The following is a 23,634-nucleotide window of genomic DNA, read 5'->3' on the forward strand; positions in this document are numbered from 1 at the left end:
CAAGTCTGCCTGATGACGATATAAAGAGAACAGGGCATAATGTGAACCATTCTAATCCCATTACACAGTAAATGAGTCGATGGCTTTGGGATTTTTTTCCTTATTATTCCCTCTCTATCCATGGAATATTTAGGGGCCAATACATATCTTTTAATGCTTCCATTATAGTGCCTTTTAATACATCGTATCAGGGGAAAAAAGTCTAAATATTACCTTCTGTAGAAGCTGCATCAATCATTACTCTTTGCATGAGTACTGGTTCCAATCCAAAGTCGAAAACTATGGTTTGGCGAAAAGTTCCAAATATTTCTGTGTTAAATGCTATCCCGACTTTATACACGTAATGATCTAATCCATTTTGGGCCATCTTTCCTCCTATCCATTCTTGACAGTTTTCTGGGACTTCTTGTGATACCTGGGTAGTACTATCTCCGGCAGATATTGCAATGATACTAAAATGAGGACGATGAGCATCATAAAGCAATGCTACACGATACAGCATTCTTGCAGGCTACAAGGAAGTTAAAATAATTCATTGAGTACAAGGGGGTGAAAAATCCAATTGTAATTGGGCTCTTCAATGAAAATATTCCCATAAGGGACTTTTACTTTCCCATGCTTCTAAGAGACTATGTTAAAAACACAAATTGTGCTCATAAGCCATTTAAGAAAAAATGAGAATGGTTAAAAAAAAATCAGCTGTTAAAATTATATATTTATGATGTCATTTGTAACTCAGCAAAGCTGAAATTTTAAAAAATGATATATTTATACTACATTTCTAGCCTCCCTTCTTTTTCTAGGATATGCTCATCTTTCTTTGTGGCAAAAGCTCTATCACCCTGTTAGATCACTGACCTCCAAATTTCCATACCTTTGGCCTAAAAAAAGTTTTATCTAGCTTCGAGTAGGAAGTCTTCATAGGAGGGCAGTTACCTCTGAAGGCACTGGACTGGGTTCAAGGCCGAAGCTAAATGTTCCCAGATTTTTCATCCCAAGATGCAGATGGTACAGTGGAAGAAATGCCACCAAAAAGTACACAAAACTTTTCCACTGCACGTATTCACAGAAAAGTTTGACTCTGCTTCATTCTTAAACTTTGAATATTATATTCAAGATGGGAAGCACTGCAGAAAATGTCTCATATTAAAAACCCATTATTACAGAATCTGTGATTTCAACAAATCAAATATAAAAATAAAGCTGTTACTTGTTTAAGTATCTTAGAACTGCCAGATTAAACAATTCAATTTTTAAATAGTTAATTATAAGCCATGAACCCCATCCTATGTTCCAACTTCGGAAGACAATATATCAAAGACCTCTTTATCAAATTAATAAATTAACAAACATCTAAATATCTACAAAGACTTTCTATCTCAAAATCTAAAAATATTATACCTTTAATGAACAAAATACAGAAATACACTGTAGCACAATATAGAACCTACTTTAGAGGTACTTAGATTAAAACATTTGCAGTGCTCTAACACAGAGATTTAAAGGTCAAAAGAAGCCTTAAGAAAATCGAAAAAAAAATTACATTCTTTAATTAGCACAAAATTCATACCTTACAAGTAAGAGCAAAGGTCCATGTCTGGTGAGATTTTTTGGTGTTGACAGTAACCGACAGATCAGGATTATGCTCTACTTTTACTCCTTCTATACATTCACTAAGCTGAAAATAGAGAGCAATTAACATTGTATTTTTACTCCCAAAAGCACAAACAAAAACTTCTGGCATGGTAAATAAATATCAACGGTAAAGATGCTGATGGAACTGTTTACAAAGCAAGATACTTTTTATACATTAATTTTATAAGAACAAAATATAATAAAGCTTAGACAAGACATAAGAAAATTAACAACAACAAAATGGCAGTAAACACTCTCTGAATGAAGATTAATGTAATACCTGCAAATCTTCAAACAAATGTCTTAGTTCTGCTCTTTATTTTAGCAAAAGGGTCTACTTTTGCTACAAAAACACTTTATCAAGAATCAAGTTCTTCATATAGAGGATAAGGAAATAAACCAAAATAGCACAAAATAAAGTCAAGACTCAAACAAGGTCATCGTTTAAAACAAACAAACAAAAAAAAATGCAGTTTATTTTCCTCACCACTTTCTCAGGAGATAATGAATTCATCCACTTTTCTATCAAGGTTTCCATGTAACTGCCTGAGAGCTGTTTATTCTCATTTTGCTGTTTCAATTTTATCAAGCGTGAAGCATATCTTTTCTGCCATTCTGCTAGTTCTTCCTGGGAATGTGCTGAAGTACACTGCGCACCATACCTACAGATTCCTTGCTCTAAAAATCTAAGTAGAATAGGAAAGACTGTTTTATCATATACTTTGTTGGACCATTTAAAAGATAAACTTCCAGCATTTGCCCTCCGACTCTTCAATAACAAAAACAAAACTTCACCTCCTGAAAGGCCATATTTATCACACTGACTTGCACAGAAGAGGAGGAAGAGGTTTCCAGAACATTTGTAACAGTTAATCACTACAGCAACTTTTCGTACTCAGTGACTTCTTTTTTGGAATAAGGGAATGATAAAGCAAAGCATAATCAATCATAACCACCCCTCACCCACAAAACCGACATTGAAAAGGTAGCCTCCTTCAGGATGTAACAACTCTATTTAGACAATTCTTCTTAGAGCAGAATTTTCCTAAAGCAACACTGACATCAAGTGGATCGGTGCATCAAACACAGGTGTGCCCTACTTCTCAAAATGGTACGACCTAAAGACAATTCTCCACACACTAGGAATTTCATTCTGAAGAAAAATGTTACTATATCATTAAATTATCACCTTAAGGCTTCTACTTTTCACCTTCCAATGTAATGTCTTCAACTCTTCTCTATATTACTATTACCTATATTTCACTGAAAATACTGGACTATATTCATTTGCTTCAAGTTTCAAATAAATTAAGAATAAAGTTTTATATTAGAATCACAATTAATTCAATAGTCAGATTAAAATCTTCAATGGTAAATTCCTAAATGTTCATTTTAAAGGACAGAGTTAATGGTTTCTCAGTGTTTATGACTCAGAAAATTCAACTTAACAAATTAGTGGTCAAAACAGATAAAAATGCAAAACTATTAATTTTTTTAAGTTTTAAACATCCTACAAAATTATGGGTCTAGCCAGTTTTTAAACAACTGAAACATCAAAAAATTAATAGAAGATCTTCTGAGAGAAAAAATGAAAATTTATAAGTAGCAAAATAGAGATGAGAGGTGTTATAATATGGATAATTTCTCAACTGAAAAAACATGGACAGTGAGAAATATAAAACGAACCACAGCACAACGTGAATTACCACGTGGCTCACCCTATTTGAAAAGATGACTGTATTTAAAGCTTTTCTTAATGATACAAAGTGCTCGAACTTAAATTATACTACTTATTAAGTTCTCTTATGCTTTGTAAGACACATTTAAAAAATCATGCATTTGTTTCTCTTAAGTATGTCTTAATGAGCCAAATATTTCTTTGTCTTTCTATTGCTTTAAATTATTTCTTTAAATACTAAAGGTTTGGTATCTTCTCTGGCCTGTAAATCTTCTCACATCTCCTCCGCATAGGACTGTGTTCTGTCTCTACTCCAACATGATGCCACCAGGATTTTCGAATCTTACTACTTAGTTTCTTTATTTCTACTATAAAATCACATCTGATCTTGACCATTCAATCACCAAAACTCCATATCCAATTTCTTTCATTACCAAAAACAATCTATAGTAATGAGACTTTATACCTAAAATCCCTCTAGTCACTAGTTCTTATAAAAAGAACTGGAGTTCACCTTTCAAAATGTGACTTTAATAATTCTTTCCAGCTTAATAACGACTTAATTTTGAAAGGTTAGCCCTTCAAATAGAAATTGCTCATAAATTATATATAAAGATAACATGAAGGTAACAGATTTTCTTTTTTTAGAAAAGTTATTAAAATAGTTTAACATTTCTTCATCTATTTTATGCTCTACATCAGTTTATATAATCTCAATTAAATCACCATAAGTCAGAGGTACATTTCACATAAATAAGAGACCAGAATTAAATTCAGTCATAATAATCCAACTGGTATTATAAAAGACTTCTACACAAAGTCTTGGCAATCCCAATTTAGATCACTGTTGTTTGTAATTAAAAGAAGGCTCACTGATATGGCCTTGACTTTTATTATTTAATGATAATGACCATGAATTATGGCTTCTGTTTCAAGTCGAAAATAAACCATTTTACTCCATCATTATACGTCTTCCTTCATATATTATCTTCTTTAAATTGGAATTACTACTTTTCGAAAGTGAAGGAAAATTATCTATCCGTTGAATAAAGACATGTCAGTGGTTTAAAAAAAAAATTCACTTTACCTTTTACACAAAGTATATTCCTCGCTGCTTGTGATTCCCCTAGGTGGTGGGCGGAAATGCCAACCATTACAAGATCCTAGAGAGTAATCAGGATATAGTCTTATCATTTGAGGCTTGCTAATAATTCTGATATTTTAATGTGTAAGAAATACTATAAACCCTCCACACACATCATCCTAGATGATGTAAAAAGGACATGACATACTTGCCTCTATCAAAAAAGGAATCTACCAAAGGAGTTAAATTCAATTAAACACAGGAAACTTCGACATCACTGAAGTAGTTACCCAGCAGCTAAGTCAGGTCAATGACCCTGACTCTATCCTAGCAACTGGTGGACGTATTTCCAATGCAGTCTCTTCCCTAACAACTAAAGGGGGAATGTTGGCATGCTTGTCATTTCTTAAGTATAAGATGTATCTCTATTAGGAATTATTTCAGGAATGCGAAAATTATCATATCCTGGAAGGAAATTTTATAGAACAAATTCAATACTGTATATTGAGTGAAAAGTTCCACATTATCAACCATGTTCCTTAGGATTGTCTGGCACATGTCACTGTATCAAGTAATCCTTTTTTACAATTGAAATAAAGTTCAAAAAGTTGCATTCTGAGGTGGGAGCTAAAAAGTAACATTTGTTCATTTCTGAATACAATGAGCTTTGATTCATTTAGGTAAAAGGTTCCAAATAAACCAAGGAAAACAAGGCTTAAGAAAGAAAAGGCTAGAACAACAGAGGCTGAGCAGCACCACGTTTGCAAGAACCTCACAGCCATTCTCTATCTCCTCACAAATCATGTGCTACCACCTCCCTCCCCTGCAAAAAAAAGATATTCAGCCAGGTTGAGGTTAAAGCCGTGTCTCATCCCTTTCCAGCTGTGTAACTGGAAAAGCTACTGAACCTTAGTAAGCATCAGCTTCATCATCTATCAAAAAGACGGAGAAGACAACACATGTGTTTGTGAAAGCCGCTACCACGGTACACAGTATCCAGCAAGCACTCAATCAATATTGGTCCCTCTTCCCTTTCCTCTGACAAGAGGAGGTCATGGATTTTAATTGAGGCAGGAACAACTTAGCTTACAGATCAGGACTTCCAAAAAGGAGTAACCGGACTAGCCTGGGACAGATAAAGAGAAAGACTCCCCTCTACAATGTAGAATGTGGCAACCTGACATTGCTAACAATGAGGTTTACACTCAGAGCTACATGGAGGCAAGAAAATGATACTTCCTACCTCCATGACTCCATTATCCTACAAAAAGAGGCCAGTGAAAAAAAATGCTTTTGTCCACACCTACTTCTTAAAATTAAATTTGTGTATTTTCTCCTATACCTCCACTTACATGTACTGTAACTCAGTATATGTCCTCCCAATAATCAATAACAAAGCGATGCCTACAGTTACAGCTACCAGAAGTAACAAAGAATTTGGTACTTACCCCCTTCCAAGTCTTCCACGTGATATCCAGAGAGGACGTTACTAGTTGCTGTCTGAAATTTTTTAAATGAAAATGTTTTTATAATAAGAAATAACCAGTTGATGCTGAATTATACTCGGACATTTTCAACATTTTTTTAAAGCGTTGAGTTTGAATACTTAGACATTTTAATAAACATTAATACTGCAAACAGTATTTTTTGCATCCATCTCTGCTCTATGTTAAACTTGGTTCAAATAAAGAAAAGAGGTAACTATGTGGCCCTCATTAAGGAAACTGATAGAGATTCCCTATATAAAAATTACCTGGTAGCAAACGAAAAAGTCCATGGAGTAGCGCCTCCATCCATTTATTCATTTCACTCTCCTCTTCCTAACACCTAGAAAATGACCAGCTAGAGAACTGCCTTTTCTACTGCATTGAGTGCAATGCCACCACTGTGGGGCCTGGAGCACATCCTGCCAGGTCCCCCTCACTCTGGGATGAGCCCTTCTCCCATGATGGAGCTGAGGACCCACTCACTCTGACTTCCTGGTTTTCTTGACTCAACTCCCTTGGTGCACATAAATCTGCTCTTTTGGCTCTAATTTTATTCTAAACTCTACACAACCCATTTCAACTGAGCGCCAGCCATAGCACTTTTTCTTTTTTTTCTTAACTACTGATAGCATTTTACGTGCCAGATCACTGTCAGCCATGTACGGATCCACTGCCAACAGCCTGACTGCTTTTCTACATTCCCACAGCTCACAGAGGAACAGGCACATAATGGGTGCCCAGTAAATGCATCCAGGATGGGATGGGTGGATGGACAGATAATCAACCAAGCACTTCAAACAAATATGTCCAAAATTAAATTCATCATCTTTGTCCCAAATCTCATCCTCCTTCAGTTGCTCCTTATCTCAAGTTAATGGGTTCATGCTCCCAAAGAGAGCAAGACCAAAATTCTGAAAGCCATCTTGAACCCTCCCTCTTCTGTCCCGCTCTGAGTATTCTCCAAATCTTGCCCAAAAAGGTCTAAAATGTCCCTCATATCTGTCTCATACTCTTTACTCCCACTGCCACTACCCTGGGCAAGGCCTCATCTGCCCCTGAACCAAATGACCAGTAATGTTACTGTGTACCAAGTCACCTCTGGGTCTTTACCTAGCACCCCCATCCTTCAATCTCCCGCCTTCCTGGTCTCCCCACAGACTGTTAATCTCTCCTCTCTCTGCTTGTACTTCCACTACAGCACTTACTGACCACAGGCAGCCTGCCCCATGCGTACATTAGCTTTACGCATCTCTGACCAGCCCACCAGATTGTTTTTCACAGATATCTCAGCTTGCCAAAATCCAGAGAACCTTGAACAGCACAGGAACTCAGTAAATGTTGAACTGAATCAGAGAAAATGGTATCCCAGCATGAAATCTGGAATGTCTTGCACTGCAGAAAGAATGTCTAAATGCTAACTGGATATAACTAAAACAATAATATCACTATAATTTATATGTCATTAATTAAATTGGACTTTTCAGGTTCAGTTGGAACTAAATCACTATAATACTGTTTCTATAGGAAGATGCCTTCTGATTCTCAAACTATTTACTAAAAATTTTTAAAGACAACCCATTCTTTCTGTAAAATGAGGACTGAATATAAGAATATATATGCTAAATCAAGAGTTAACTGTTTACATTACAAGGATTCTACGCTGACAAAAAAGATAGATTTAAAAAATCTCTTTAAATTCTACAAGCACGATCTAAGTGCCATAGTCCCACACTAGTATGATCTCAGGGGCACCTGGGTGGCGCAGTCAGTTAAGCGTTCAACTCTTGGTTTCGGCTCAGGTCATGATCTCAGGGTCATGAGACTGAGCCCCACATCAGACTCCACGCTCAGCACAGAGTCTGCTTAAGTTTTTCTCTCCCTCTCCTCTGCTCCTGCCCCCCTCCTCCACACGCTAATAAATAAATCTTTAAAAAAATATATTTCATCTTCAAAATTTATAAACGTAATAGCTAAAAGCTCACTTCATGTGTGAATTTAAAGTACCTCCTCTAAAAAATTTACCAAAATAGGGGCACCTGGCTCAGTCGATGGAACATGCGGCTCTGGATCTCGTCATGAGTTTGAGCCCCACGTTAGGTGTAGAGATTACTTAAATAAACTTTAAAAAAAAAAATCTTTAAGAAGTTCACCAAAATAAATTTACAGATACGCAAGAAAAAATGGGAATATAATGTTTCAGTCCTATAATAAAGCTGAAAGCATTTCTAATTGTTAGAAGGGAAAAATACATCATGTGTTTCACGAGTAAGCATCTGCAACGATGTACAAACGAGCGGGCACGCCCGTGCTGACGCTGCAGCTCTCAGGCCGGCAGGGTCCGGAGAACAGCACATCCGCACCAGAAGGCCTCGTAAAAATGAGAAGCTCAGCCTGGGCTTAGGATTTGGCCACCACTGCTTTTAAGTTCTAAGGTATTGTGTTTTGGGTGTTTTTTTTTTTAAGTACCTTTTTATATGGTCAGACCCTAAGACAGAAGGGCAATATCAATTAGTTTATGATCCATCTTTACTTTGTACTGACACCTTCAGGAAAAGCAGCCAAATTTCATACTGCTAAAATGTCTATAAATTTACAATCAAATCTATTAATATGATATTTTAAATCTTTATATTCTAGTTTTGTTTCTATTAATCAGCCTTGAGTTCCATGTCTTTATCTTATCCACTACCACTTAAAGACCAGCTCTGTTAATCTTTAAAACAAATTGTTTCTATTTCTTAATACGTCATGTGCAATAATAAATAAGGGTATCATTGTTTATTAGCTTTTTCTAGACGGATTTTTTTTTAATAATATCAGTTCACTAGCTAAAAAAAATACTACTTTGGTTACAGAGAAAAGTTAATTATGAACGAAACTTAAGTCACTTCTCCTAAAAGTACAGTCACAAGATAGGAGTCAAGTGATACTTGTAGCCTTACGTGTGACAGCATTATAAATATTAAAAATAAAAATTCGTGGGGTGCCTGGGTGGCACAGCGGTTAAGCGTCTGCCTTCGGCTCAGGGCGTGATCCCGGCGTTATGGGATCGAGCCCCACATCAGGCTCCTCCGCTATGAGCCTGCTTCTTCCTCTCCCACTCCCCCTGCTTGTGTTCCCTCTCTCGCTGGCTGTCTCTATCTCTGTCAAATAAATGAATAAAATCTTTAAAAAAAAAAAAATTCGTATATATAAATACATAATATATACATCTGTGTGTGATTATCAGATGTAAAGCTGATAATTAAATTAAGGCAATAAAAAAGAAGCAAGCCAAAAATTTTAATAAAATGAAAGGTCATCTTATTTTACATTCCATATTAAAAGTCTAAAACATTTATAATTGTCTTCCTTTAATCCTTAGAAATTAAAAAGACTACATATATACAAGAAAGGAAATGGCTCTGAAGTTAACTAGAACTTACTGATATTCGGTTAATTCACAGTAAGACAAAGAAAACATTTTTTGTAAAGCCTATATAATTGCAGCAAAACAAATAGTATCTTTATCCAGCTCACGCAATTCACAATGACTATCCTCTTTGCTTCATGTTTGCCAGTATGTGTGACATGTTACTAGATTTAGAACGGGAAAGTAATCCACGGGAGGTCACAGTTTACGCCTGGGCCTCTGCTCTTTCTCTCCACCCATGTGGAGCACCCTCCATCTCACTCACCTGGGAACTGGCACCTTCTTAACCCTAGTTCTCTGCTTAGCTATCTCAGCCTCTGACCACCCAATCCAGTTATTTCTTCCATCACAGAAAGCTTACCTTTTCCCCTCATACCACTTTCCTCAATGTGAATTATACCTATAGTTGTCTAACTAATTTGTTTGTTTGCTATCTGCCTCTTCCCCAAGACTTTAACCTCCCAGACTGTGGGTATCTTGTAGGTGCCATAGTAGCACATAGTAGGTGCCAATTTTCTTAATAAATAAGCTAATCAGAGGCGCCTGGGTGGCTCAGCGGGTTAAACATCCGACTCTTGGTTTTGGCTCAGGTCATGATCTCAGAGTTGTGAGATCAAGCCCCGTGTCGAGCTCTGCACTCAGAGGGAAGGCTACTTGAAGATTCTCTCCCTCTGCCCTTCCCCTCCCTCATACATATCCATGTACCAGCCCCCTCAAATAAATAAATAAATCTTAAAAAAAAAAAAAAAGATTCTCTCTCTCTCCCTCTCTGCCCCTCATCCGACTGCCATTGCACTCTCTTTCAAAAAAAAAAAGAAAAAAGAAAAGAAATAAACACAACAATCACTTTACATGGCTTCCGTTTGTAAAAGCTGACAAAAATGGCTGTTTTTAAAATGAGACATCTAAATAAAAATACATTTATATGCCTGTATGAGGAACAGAAATTTGAAACTTACAAAGCTACGGGCCTGTTCCATGCCACTGCTGTCCCCTGGCCTTCCATGTGCCCTTCAAGTGCTGCGCCAGAGCGTGTTTCTAGTAACCAGTTACGCTGATACACATTATTTCCATCTCCTAAACTCCATTCCTTAAAAACAGTACTTGAATCACAGACCTCTTTCAGTTGCTTTAAAAAGAAGGCTTGAGGGGTATCTCATTTTTAATGACAGTATTTTCTTTTTTCTTTTTTTTTTAAAGATTTTATTTATTTATTTGACAGAGAGAGACAGCCAGTGAGAGAGGGAACACAAGCAGGGGGAGTGGGAGAGGAAGAAGCAGGCTCATAGCGGAGGAGCCTGATGTGGGGCTTGATCCCAGAACTCTGGGATCACGCCCTGAGCCGAAGGCAGACGCTTAACGACTGCGCCACCCAGGCGCCCCAAATGACAGTATTTTCTAACAGCCAGATGTAGTTAAACACTAAAATCTCCCAATCAGCTTTCCACCTGTTGGCCAGAGACTGCTAATAAGAATCAGGAACAGAACAGAAGACCTGGGGTGCAGGGGAGACGTGAGAAGAAGCAAGATTCCTGGAATGGGACCAAGATGGGTTAGAAAAGAAGGCCAGGAAGCTCCACTACCCCACCTGAACAGCCTTGCTTTCTTGGCTGATGCCCGAAGATTTTCCAACTTTAATACAGAACACTTACTATAGCCAGATTGAGTTAAACTCTTTCCAAAGAGATCCACTGAAATAGTCTTACCTCTGTTTCTGTGAGAAGTGTTTTTAGTCTTGTCAAATCTTTTGTTACCATCCCATTCTGAAAAGGGTGGATGAAAAAGGCAAAACGCAGTTAGTATATTAGTTCTTTGCCAGGAGGACATAACTCAATTCCTCCACTGTTTCTAAGGCTTATCTGTAAAAAGACAATGCTATCTTCATCTTCCATCCCACTCCTATTAATGGTGATAATAAAGCTGCCCATCTGTAAGAAAAGCTAAAAAAGTTAACAGGACAAAATATACAGTGTGGCCTAAAACGCTTTATTCACCTTGTTATAAGAGTTTAAAATCAATTCAATAAAATATTCATAACGGGTGTCACTGAAAAGCAAGACAGGATATGCAAGGAGAAAAATAAACCTACACTTTTTTTGAGCTTCCCCCCCCAAAACAAATGGGCTTATATTTACAAAACGGTGAACTCAATCAGTTACCCATGATTCAGATTCACATAAAATGATCACTGCACTGTAAAGTAGCTCGGTAATAAGGCAGTTGAAGGAAAAGAGGAAAAATATTCATTCGCTCTTCTGAAATTCAAATTTCACTTGAGATTTAAAAGCAAATGCTTCCTCCTAGTTTTAAATTCAAAACCCAACAGGTAAAACTGTGTCATATGCTTAACTTATACTGAAAACTTCCTTAAGGATAGAATTATCTTTATAATAAAGACGAGACAGATTCTTTATCATCTATTTAGAACTAAATATTAGATATCCAATTTTGCTATATTAGTAACACAGTTTAGCTTTATATTCACTTGTAAATTTGGTGAAATCAAAAACCAACATTAAACCAGGGCGTCTGGGTGGCAGTCAGGTAAGCATCTGACTCTTGGTTTCGGCTGGGTCACGATCTCAGGGTCGGGAGACGGAGCCCTACAGGAAGCACCTCTGCACTCAGTGGGGAGTCTGCTTGAGAATCTCTCTTTCCTCTCCCTCTGCCCCTCCCCCTGCTTTCTCTCACTCTCTCTAAAATAAATAAATCTTAAAAAAAGACACAATGTTAAACCAATTAAATAATTCCCTGTATAGTAATCCCTCAGAAAATAACTAAATTACTCTCTAAGGTGGGTCATTACATTCTACTTAGCAGTATACCAAGTACTTTCCTAATTTCTTTTTTTCTCCTAACCAAATATATTATTTGCAGTGAAAACACAACTTTGTTCCAGATTTTCACAGTTTACATCGATTCAGAAGACTAAGTGAGGTGCAGGGAATTCAAGCTGTAGAGCAAAGTATACAAATACTTTCTGGCTTTTCCTGTTTTCCACTGATTCCTCACAAATATCCACAAATTTAACAGTAACCAACTGGTGAAAAAAAAGTTTTAACATCTTTTTCTTCCCATTTCTATAGACTGCCAACTCTAAAGTTCCAAAATGTAGTCCCTCAATTATCTCAACCAAAAAGAAAACAAACAAAAACAAAAACAAAAAAAACCCTCTAGCAAATTAAATGCTACATACAAAATTATCCCAAAGTCTGAATAGAATTAGGTCATTCCATCAGAGTGGTCAGAGTGGAATATTAATTCACACACATAACAACTTCAGAAACAAAAGTAATTATTACTTAGTTTAGATAACTTTAAACATTTTATAAAATAAATGACAGGACTTAAAAACCCTATATACAATCGTACGTCCACAGGAGCATTTTAAAACCCAAACGCCTGGGTGGCTCAGTCAGTTAAGTATCTGCCTTCGGCTCAGGTCATGATCCCAATTTGCTCTCTCTCGCACTCGCTTGCTCTCTCTAATAAATAAATAAATGATTGATAAATAATAAATAAATAAATAAACAAACAAACAAACCCCCCCAAAAAGGAATGCACCTGGCTGGCACCTGGCTCAGTTGGTAGAGCACACAACTCTTGACTTCAGGGTTGTGAGTTCAAGCCCCACACCGGGCCTAGAGCTTGCTTAAAAAAATTAATTAAATAGGGCAACCATGTCGGGACCTCTCTCACTCTTGAAAGCTTTTTCTGTATCTTCACTTAACAAACTTCTACCGCTTTACTCACAAAAAAAAATTAACTGATTAATTAAAACCCAAAAATATTCCCAGGTTCTATTAAATGACATCTTTAAAGAAATTAATCATTTAGTTATCCTAAACTCTCAAAGTTTTAAAAAGGACCTGCTACTCATATATACTTTCACAAACCATAAGAACCCAGTGATTAAACATCAGTTTGTTGAAGAGAAATGTGTATCTAAAGATACTCATGAACTTTGATTTCTAACAGAAGGAAATAAGAGGAAAAATGCAAACTTAATTACTCCCCCCCCCCCACAATATGCTTAAGGAGTCAAATGAATGAATCCATTTTCACACATTCAGAATCAGAGCTCATCAACGTACCAGAGACTCTCCCGTCAGCGACTTGGCAAGAATGCTGGATACCAGTTGAAGCTTTCCTTTCAGTTGCATGCAGCAAAGCACTGCCTGAAAGGCACCATCTCCCTTGGCCAGGCCCTCTCCCAGCACTGTCCGGAAAGAAGAGCCAGCATTAACCATGTAACATTCGATGCACATTTTTTCTTGATTATAGCATTAGCACACACTCCCAAAGATGAATTCTTATACGCCAAAAGAATTAACTTCAAGTACTAGTGAAAGCAGTGATATTTCAGTCCTGTCGAAGAGATGCATGAAGACAAGAAAAAACATGGGGCAATCCATGTATCTAACCCACTACAGCCTAAAACCAGGAAGGATCACACCAAAGTCACAGGAAGAAGAGTTCACCTTAAAGCTCTCTCTCCAGTGAAAAATACCATTCAGCCTGATTCCTGGGTAAATGAGGGCTATTAAACCGCAAAGATAGTCTCTGAATAAAGTTTCCACATTTCTAACAGTGACACAAGAGACTCAGTGCCATTAAAATGCGTAAGAAAGAATAGAAACTGCAAATCTCAACATGTGGTATTCCCAAGCAGCTAAGAATTAGCTTGTATCAAAACCAGCAAGATTAACTAAGAACCTAATTGTCACATGGCCAAAGAAAAGGCTAACCTAATTGTTCGCAAGTGTTTACAGATTTAATACAATCACAGGAGCACATATTTCTAACAATACAGAATATACTCATTTTTATGCCATGTCACCCGAGATGATTTCTCACAGCAATTGCTAATGGCTCAACTAGTAAAACAATCTGTATCTTTCTCTTCACTGCTAAGTCCAAGATTCTATTTTTAGTTTGTAAGCACTTTAGCTTCCTTTGCAAGAAAATAATTTGCTGAAAGAAAATATTTTGGAAATTGCATTTTTTTTTCTAATTATTTCCAAGGAAATGTTTAAGTATCAGTATAATATACTACACATTTGAAGTCCACTGGGTCTGTTCATAATGTATTTATTTTGGTTGTACGGCACATATCCTTTCACTATGTTGTTCAATTTTTCCATTACACAAATAACATTACAAGAACACTAATAAAATTCTACATAAAAATTCCCCATAAGTTCAGCACTCAACTAAACAGACTGTCTTCACTTATTCATGTTATCTTCCAATTTTTATCAATATTTACATAATTTTTACATGATTGTAACTGATATAAATATAATAGTTTGTATTCTGCTTTATTTTCCCTCGGCACATTCAGGATCTTCCATGGTTCTCAGAATGTTTATGTTTATCATATTATTGCCCACATGGTGTCCCATCAATTTATTTACTCTCTGGCTCCAGAACAATCCCAATTTTTAACTATTGAAACTAACAATGCAATAAATATCTTTATGTATATATCTTTTATTGAAGCAGATTACTAAATTGAAAGTTATAGTCTCTCTGTATTTAAGAAGGTTTTATTCAATTACTTTTCGTTTGTGCCAACCTGTTGTCTCACTCCATCCACATTACAGAGCTACTCAACTGTCCCCAGATAATTCCAGTAAGTGACTAACTCCAATAGAGTATCATTAGGAATGTCTTGAACATCTTATAAAATTCCCCAGTAAGCCCACCTCTCCCTCAGCTCTTACTATTCCTAAAACTATTCAAATATGACCTTTGGCAAATCACTTTATCTCTCTGGCCCTCAGTGTGGTCATCTGTAAAATAGAAATATATATAAATTTGTTGTAAGGATCGAATAATAAAATGCTTTGAAGAAGAAATGATGGTCCTACTAAGGGCTGGACTACGTACATTCACTAAGCCTGCTTGCTCCCTGTAAAATGGAGGTGACGGAAGCTACCTAATAAGGTTGTGGTAGCGATTAATTGTGTTAATTATGTAAAATATCTAGCACAGTCTCCTCATAAGAGTTCCCTAGATGTTACCTTCCTCTTCTAAAAATTATACAGCAGTACTGAGAACTGCTAAGGAAATATCCTAATTCCTCTGCAGTAATTGGAATATTAAGAAACTAGTTGTTGAGCATTAAAGAATATTTCAGGGAAACAAAAAAAAATCTAAGAATATTTCAACCTCAGGTCATGATGTCGTGTTTAAAGAGTATTAAATCACATGATAGTTTACAAACACCTTTCACAGATCTTTGGTTTTGTACAAGGTATCTGCCAAATTTTATTTTCAAAAGTTCTTGCATTACATTGATGTTTGAAGGCCTCAATATTTGTCAAGGTGATGCGTACTTTTTCTCTCTCTCTCCCTTTAGGCAAGAATCAGTACTGATGTACTTTTTGCCAACTGTTGCCCCAAAATGCAATTCAGTTTGTCTTACAGGATCCCATGTGAAGAACTATCGCAAAAAAATCGTCAACAATTATAGATAAAAAGCTCTCCTGCTATTGCATCCTATAACAAAATTAAACTGCGACATTGCCAACCTGGTCCCTTATTATCTGTAATACCTTGAAAAAGCTTGAAAGAAAATAAAGTACTGCCTTATGCATTATTAAACTTGCCTTAGCTATAATAATGAACTTGCCAAAAGAGAGGACATTAAAAATATAATCTAATCTTGAGCATTGTAAAAATGTTACAACGCCTTGCAGAAAAATTCTCTTCCCACCAACTATCTGTGAGATTTTACTGTGAGCACACAACTATTCCCAAACTGAACTTCTCCTTCCCGTCTACTGGGAGTTATTAAGGAGGAGACCTAACCCCTTACCTCTGTTGCTATATTCACGTCTCTGTCCCCTCTCATTCTTCAGTTTTTGTAGTATGTCTTACTTGAAATGTTTTAGACTAGAAACTAATAATAAAGGCATATTCATTCAACTATTTCAACAAAATAGCCTCTCTTAGGGGATGATAGCCTCTGGTTATCAAAAGGAGATAATCAACAATTAAAATGGAAAGGAGCAAGGTGGTTTAAAATAAGCCTTAAATACAGTAAATGTTGAGTATAACTATTTTTTCCATCGTATCACTATATTAGGTTATTTCTTTCATCAACTCCTTAGGTATCTCTAAAATCTTTCATTGAAAAGCTAAGCTGGAACGGACTGAGTGGCTCGGTCGGTTGGGTATATAACTCTTGGTTTTGGCTCAGATCATGATCTCAGGGTCCTGAGATCAAACCCTGAATCAGGCTCTGTGCTCAGCAAGGAGTCTACTTGCGGATTCTCTCCCCCTGCCCCTACCCCCCCCACTTTCTACCTCTCTCTAAACTTAAAAATCTTAAAAAAAAAAAAAAAAAAAAAAAAAGGAAAGAAAGAAAAGCTAAGCCTAATCAAGATACTTTTCCAAAATTTTCAATCTACAACAAAAGATGCAAGAATATACAATGGGGGTGGGGAGGCGCCTAGGTGGCTCAGTCGTTAAGCGTCTGCCTTCAGCTCAGGTCATGATCCCAGGGTCCTGGGATGGAGCCCTGCATCGGGCTCCCTGCTCAGCAGGAAGCCTGCTTCTCCATCTCCCACTCCCCCTGCTTGTGTTCCCTCTCTCGCTGTCTCTCTGTCAAATAAATAAATAAAATCTTAAAAAAAAAAAAAGAATATACAATGGGGGAAAACACAGTCTCTTCAATAAATGGTGTTGGGAAAACTAGACAGCTACATGTGAAAGAATGGAACTGGACCACTTCTTACACCATGAACAAAAATAAACTCAAAACAGAATAAATATCTAAATATAAGAACTGAAACCATAAAACTCTTGGAAGAAAACACAGGCAGTAATCTCTTTGACATCGGTCTTAGCAACATTTTTCTAGACATGTCTCCTCAAGCAAGAGAAACAAAAGCAAAAATAAACTAGGACAACACCAAAACAAAAACCTTTTGCACAGTAAGGGAAACCATCAACAAAACAAAAAGGCAAACTACAATGGGAGAAGATATTTGCAAATAATATATCCAAACAGGGATTGATAGCCAAAATATAAAAAGAACTTACACAACTCAACACCAAAAAAATAAACAATCTGATTAAAAAATGGGCAGAGGACCTGAACAGACATTTTTCCAAAGAAGACATAAAGATGGGGAGCGGACACAAGAAAAGAAGTTCAACATCACTAATCATCAGGGAAATGCAAATCAAAACTGCTGTGAAATATCACCTCATACCTGTCAGAATGGCTGCAATCAAAAAGACAAAAAACAGTAAGTGTTGGTGAGGATGTGGAGAAAAAGGAACCCTTGTGCACTGTTGGTAGAAATGCAAATTAGTGCAGCCACTGTGAGAACCAGTGCGGAGGTTACTCGAAAAACTAAGAAATACCATACAATCCAGTAATTCCACTTACTGGCTATTTACCCAAAGAAAACGAAAACACTAATTTGAGAAAATATATGCACTCCTGTGTTTACTGCAGCATTATGTACAATAGCCAAGATATGCAAGCAACCTAAGCATGTCCACTGATGGATGAATAGATTAAGTAGATGTAGGGGTGGCTGGGTGGCTCAGTGGGTTAAGAATCTGCCCTCAGCTCAGGTCATGATCTCAGGGTCCTAAGAATGAGCCCTGCATCGGGCTCCCTGGGCAGTGAGGAGTCTGCTTCTCCCTCTCCCTCCGCCTGCCATTCCCCCTGCTTGTGCTCCTTCTATCAAATAAATAAAATCTTAAAAAAAAAAAAAAAAAGATTAAGAAGATGCAGTACAGGGCGCCTGGGTGCTCAGCTGGTTGGGCGTCTGGCTTTGGCTCGGGTCATGATCTCAGGGTCCTGGGATTGAGCCCCATGTTGGACTCCCTGCTCAGTGGGGGGCCTGCTTCTCTCTCTCTCCCTCTGCCTCTCTCCCCTTCACTTGCTCTCTCTCTCAAATATATAAATGAAATCTTTAAAAAAAAAAAAAAAAAAAGAAGACGAGGATGACAACGATGCAGTACAAGGGCTCCAAGATGGCTCAGTCAGTTAAGTGTCTGACTCTTGATTTCAGCTCAGGTCCTGATTTCAGGGTCGTGAGATCAAGCCCCACATTGGGATTCTTTCCCTCTTTCTCCGCCTCGGCCCCCCTCTCGCTCACATGCACTCTCTCACTCTAAAATAAATAAATAAAATCTTTGCCCCCCCCCCAAAAAAAAAGATGCAGCGCGCACACACACGTGCGCACACATGCACACACTCTGGAATATTACTCAGCCATGAAAAAGAATGAGATCTTGCCATTTGCGACAACATGGATGGACCTAGACGATATTATGCTAAGTGAAATAAATCAGAGAAAGACAAATACCATATGATTTCACTTGTATGTGGAATCTAAAAAAACAAAACAAAACAAAACGAACAAAAGCAGAAACAGACCCATAAATACAGAGCACAAACTGATGGTAGCCAGAAGGTCGGGGGGAGGAGGAGGAGGGGGTCGGCCAAAACAGGTGAAGGGTTATAGGAGCTACACTACAGCTTTCTAGTTATGGAATGAATAAGTCACAGGGATGAAAGGTACAGTATAGGGAATACAGTCAATGGAACTATAATAGCGTTGTATGGTGACAGATGGTGGCTACACTTGTGGTGAGCAGAGCATAAGGTACAGACTTGTTGAATCACTATGCTATATATACCTGAAACTAACGTAACACTGTGTGTCAACTATACATCAATTAAAAAAAAATTAATGACCTGGCACCTGGCTAGCTCAGTCGGTACAGCATGCAAATCTTGATCTCAGGGTTGTCAGTTTAAGCCTCACATTGGGTATAGAGAGTACTTAAAAATAATAATAATAATAATAATGACATTCTCAGATAGGGTCTAAAAATCTGGCAGCCTTATGAAAAATATTCACTGATGTTTATGATGACTGAGTTTGATGTACATATTACATGTAGCACAATACTCCTTTAGTTGATAATATTTTCTTTTGATTTCACTCTTGCCATTTATCTCATTCTATTTTGTTTAAGTCTTAATTTTAATTCCAGTTCGTTAAAATACAGTGTTATTCTATTTTGTTGATATAAAAACTGTAAGTTTCCTGTATAATCAATATTTCAAAGGCAGAAAAAAAATAATTATTTCATGAACATTTTCCTGCTATGCCAAATACAACTTATGTTCAGACAATGAAAACAGACCTACCCACCTCATTTATCCAGTGCTCAGGAGTGCGGCCACTCTCACTATCCACAGCACAACACCAAACTCAGAACGAAGGTCCATGAACTTAAAGCCTATGTGGTTAATTTTTAAGATGCCCTCAAGTCCTTACTCAGAGTCTATTTACTCTTTTTGAAGTAAAATTCTGACTTTAAGTTTTTTCTAATTAGTTCCTAGCTTGAAAAAAATCAGCCATAAAAAACATTTTGGGGACAACCAAGTAAATCTGATTACAGTCTGGGTTTTAGGTAACATTAGGGAATCACTGTCAATTATTTTGGTTAATGGGGCGCCTGGGTGGCACAGCGGTTAAGCGTCTGCCTTCGGCTCAGGGCGTGATCCCAGCGTTATGGGATCGAGCCCCACAACAGGCTCCTCCGCTATGAGCCTGCTTCTTCCTCTCCCATTCCCCCTGCTTGTGTTCCCTCTCTCGCTGGCTGTCTCTATCTCTGTCAAATAAATAAATAAAATCTTTAAAAAAAAATTATTTTGGTTAATAATAAAATTGTGATCAAGCAATTATGGCCTTATTTTTGGAGATGCGTACTAACGTATCAAGGGGTAAATACCATGATGTCTATCCTTATTTTCAAATATATCAGAAAAAAATGAATACGGTAAAATCTTACAATCTAAGTTTTGAGAATATGAATGTTTATTAAAACATCTATTTTCCTACAGGAAAATATTTTAACTTCTTCATAATAAAAAACAACTTTTAATGTTCCTAATTCTGTAACAAAGTTTGCCTGATTTCCCAACCCTGCCTGAGAAAGTGAGATCAGAAAGTCAGAAGCAGCAAATAGAAAATGGGAAAAGGTAGTTACAATGAGGCATGTTGAGAGTTGCAAGGAATGCAAACTGACAGCCTGACAGCAAGGGAACAGACGTCAAAACAATACGGTATAGAAAAGGCAAACATAAGGTTGGGGCCAGTAGGACAGGAGCTATTCCACAGCTCTCCAGCATTACAAAGCAGTATAATATTTAACAGACTGAGATTCTTGACTTGCTTTTTATTACTAACTCACTGCCTAACCATGGTATTTTCTCTTAAATGAGATTACCAAAAGTTGAAAAGAAAAAAAAAATTCACCTAATAGCAGAACTCTACAACTAGCAATACATACATATAAACTTGGCCAATATCCCCAAATATCTATTTCAAATAAACAACCATACACACTGCTTTTGCAGTTAAGTAAGCATTTTCCATGTTCTTCTATATCACATAAATGGTAACAAGGAATGCACAGAATTTAAAGAAGTCCTCCCTTACTGGAAACTAACCGATTTTTCACTTTTACACACAGCACTGCAATGAACACCATTCCACATACAATTTCTTCCTTCTTCTGGATTATTTACTTGGGACAGCATCCCAGAAATGAGATTAGTAGGTCAAAGGGTATAAACATATTACCAAGCTGCATTCTCCTTCACACTCCACCAACACAAGAGTATGCTTATTTCATTACAACGTTATCCTAGACGTTGGTTAAACTTTTTCCCCCCAACATTACAGAGGTATAATTGGTATACAAAACACTACATATAATTAGTGTATAAATTTGGTAAGTTTGCACATATGTATACAACCATGTTACTATCATCATGATACAGGTAATAAACATATCCGCCACCCCCAAAAGCTTCCTGGTTAAACATTTATTTTAGAAATTCAGTAGTTGTAAAATAGAATCTAACTTTAAAATGCTAAGTAAAACAACAGAAAAATGCAGCATTTTCCATATGCTCCTTCGCTAACAGCATTTACTCTTCTGTGATTTTTCATAAGTCATTTAACCTTCTGGGACGTTGTATGTTTCCAAAATGAGAAAACTGTACCAACCTCACTACTACTCGAGGGAGTGAAAATTAAAGAAAGAGGGTCCGTTTCTCACACATGAGATTGGCAAAATGTCAAGAATGACAGGTTCCAGTGTTACTGAGATTATGGGGCACAGGCATCTCATGTATTGCTGCTGGGTATCTGCATCAGAAACAAACCTAACAATGTCTGTTAAAACTACAAGCATGTATTGGGGCGTCTGGGTGGCTCAGTCAGTTAAGCATCTGCCTTTGGCTCAGATCATGATCCCAGGGTCTTGGGATCGAGCCCCACGTTGGGCTCCTTGCTCAGTAGGGAGCCTGCTTCTCCCTCTCCCTCTGTTGCTCCCCCTGCTTGTGCGCACACGCACGTTTTCTCTCTCTTGCTGTCACATAAATAAATAAAACCTTAAAAAAAAAAAGCTGTAAGTGTATAGGGATGCCTGGGCGGCTCAGTCGGTTAAGTGTCTGCCTTGGGCTCAGGTCATGATCCCAGGGTCCTGAGATCAAGCCCCGCACTGTGCTCCCTGCTCCACAGGGAGCCTGATTCTCCCTCTCCCTCTGCCTGCCTCTCCCCCTCCTTGTGCACACACGCTCTGTCAAATAAGTAAATAAAATCTTTGGAAAAAAAAAAAAAAGACTATAAACAACATTTTAACCCAGATATCCAACTTTTAAAACTCCTTCACCCAGGAGCACCTGGGTGGCAAATTCGGTTAAGTGTCCGGCTCTTGATTTCGGCTCAGGTCATGACCTCAGGAACAGCTCCGTGCTCAAGAGGGAGTCTGCTTGAGATTCCCTCTCTCTCTCCGTCTTCCTCTGCCCCAGCCCCTACCCACCCTGCTCTCCCTCTCTCCCTCTCTCTAAAAACAAATGTCTTTTTTTCCCAAAGGTTTTTGATTTATCTACTTGACAGAGAGAAAGAGAGCATAAGCAGGGGGAGCAGCAGGCAGAGGAAGAGGGAGAAGCAGGCTCCCCACTGAACAGAGAGCCCAATGCAGGGCTCAATCCCAGGACCCTGGGATCATGACCTGAGCCAAAGGCAGACACTTAACTAAGCCACCTGAGCACCCCTAAATACGTCTTTAAAAAAAAAAAAAAAAAAAAAACTCCTCCACCCATTCATCCAACTTTTAAGACTATCCTACAAAAACAAACAACAGTAAGAAAGAATATATTTTTATTACAGAATGGATTATAATGAACAAACTAGAAAACTAGAACCACCTGAATGCCCACCAATGGGAGAATTTTTGAGTAAATATGAAATATTTATAGCCTGGAATATTAAGCAGTAATTGGAACAGGTGGAACTTAGAAAGATACCCATGATCTGTTGGTATGTAAGAAATATGCTTTGTATTGATCACAGAAATCCTTTTTAATTTTTAAAGGAAAACCTCTACCTGCATTATTATAAACATTTGTTTGTCGCTACAGAGAAAGGTACTAAAGATACAGCAAACTAGTAACAATGATTTCTTCAGATGGGGTAAAAAGGGGCAATGATTCCCTTCTTCATATTCCTCTATATCATTTGACTTCTTCTTATTTGGCTTGGTCGTAACTTTAAATGCCCACAGGGAGTAAAGATTTTATTAAAGGACGTTCACATTCTTCAATGAATGGTTAAATTATGTCCAATATGCCACAGGAGTAAGATAGTTTTATAAGATTTACAACAAAAACAGTTAATACTTATTAAAAGTTCTGGGGCACCTGGGTGGCTCAGTCAGTCAAGCATCTGCCTTCGGCTCAGGTCATGATCCCAAGGTCCTGGGATGGAGCTCTGAGTCGGGCTCCCTGCTCAGGGGGAAGTCTGCTTTTCCCCTGCCCCTCTCCCTGCTCGTGCGCGGGCACATGCACGTGCGCTCTCGCTCTCTCTCAAATAAATAAATAAAATCTTGCAAAAAAAAGTTCTGATACAGTTCTGATACAAAAACGCAATAAAAAGCTTAACTTCTGTTTAACACCTCAGCACCCCTCCCCCAAATTCCGAATAAATGAAACATTACATTACTCAAACCACTGAGCTGTGCAAAAACTCCCACGAAGGGTGTGTGAGAATGCACACTGAACCCCTTCTCCCATTCACTCCTCAATTCATTCCCGTGACGAAGAAAAGGATTCCTATTCTGTGAGTACCAAAGAGCAAGAATCTTTTTAATTAATTTCTTGCCCAAAGAAAACAGGAAAAAGCACCAAGAAGCACCCTAGTCAGCCTCTGCTAAGGGTAATCTTCTACTGAAGGGGGAAAAAAAACATTTTAGGAGGGACAGGCAAGCATTTCAATTTATCCAAGCT

General features: G+C 37.6%; 1 protein-coding gene across 5 annotated transcripts in view; it reads right to left on the reverse strand.

Moving 5' to 3' along the window:
- HELZ (helicase with zinc finger) overlaps positions 1-23,634 on the reverse strand; it is a 152,458-nt gene that overhangs the window by 99,829 nt on the left and 28,995 nt on the right. For all 5 annotated transcript variants that reach the window (XM_040640372.1, XM_040640374.1, XM_040640370.1 and 2 more), the window contains 7 exons: positions 13,391-13,515; positions 11,003-11,059; positions 5,846-5,897; positions 4,401-4,476; positions 2,123-2,321; positions 1,571-1,678; positions 214-511 (listed from right to left, as the gene is read on the reverse strand). In XM_040640372.1, the coding sequence (XP_040496306.1) occupies positions 214-511; positions 1,571-1,678; positions 2,123-2,321; positions 4,401-4,476; positions 5,846-5,897; positions 11,003-11,059; positions 13,391-13,515 (915 nt within the window). The remainder of the gene's footprint in view (positions 1-213; positions 512-1,570; positions 1,679-2,122; positions 2,322-4,400; positions 4,477-5,845; positions 5,898-11,002; positions 11,060-13,390; positions 13,516-23,634) is intronic.

The sequence above is a fragment of the Ursus maritimus genome, unplaced genomic scaffold (assembly GCF_017311325.1).
Source record: "Ursus maritimus isolate PB19 unplaced genomic scaffold, ASM1731132v1 scaffold_24, whole genome shotgun sequence".
NCBI lineage: Eukaryota > Metazoa > Chordata > Mammalia > Carnivora > Ursidae > Ursus > Ursus maritimus.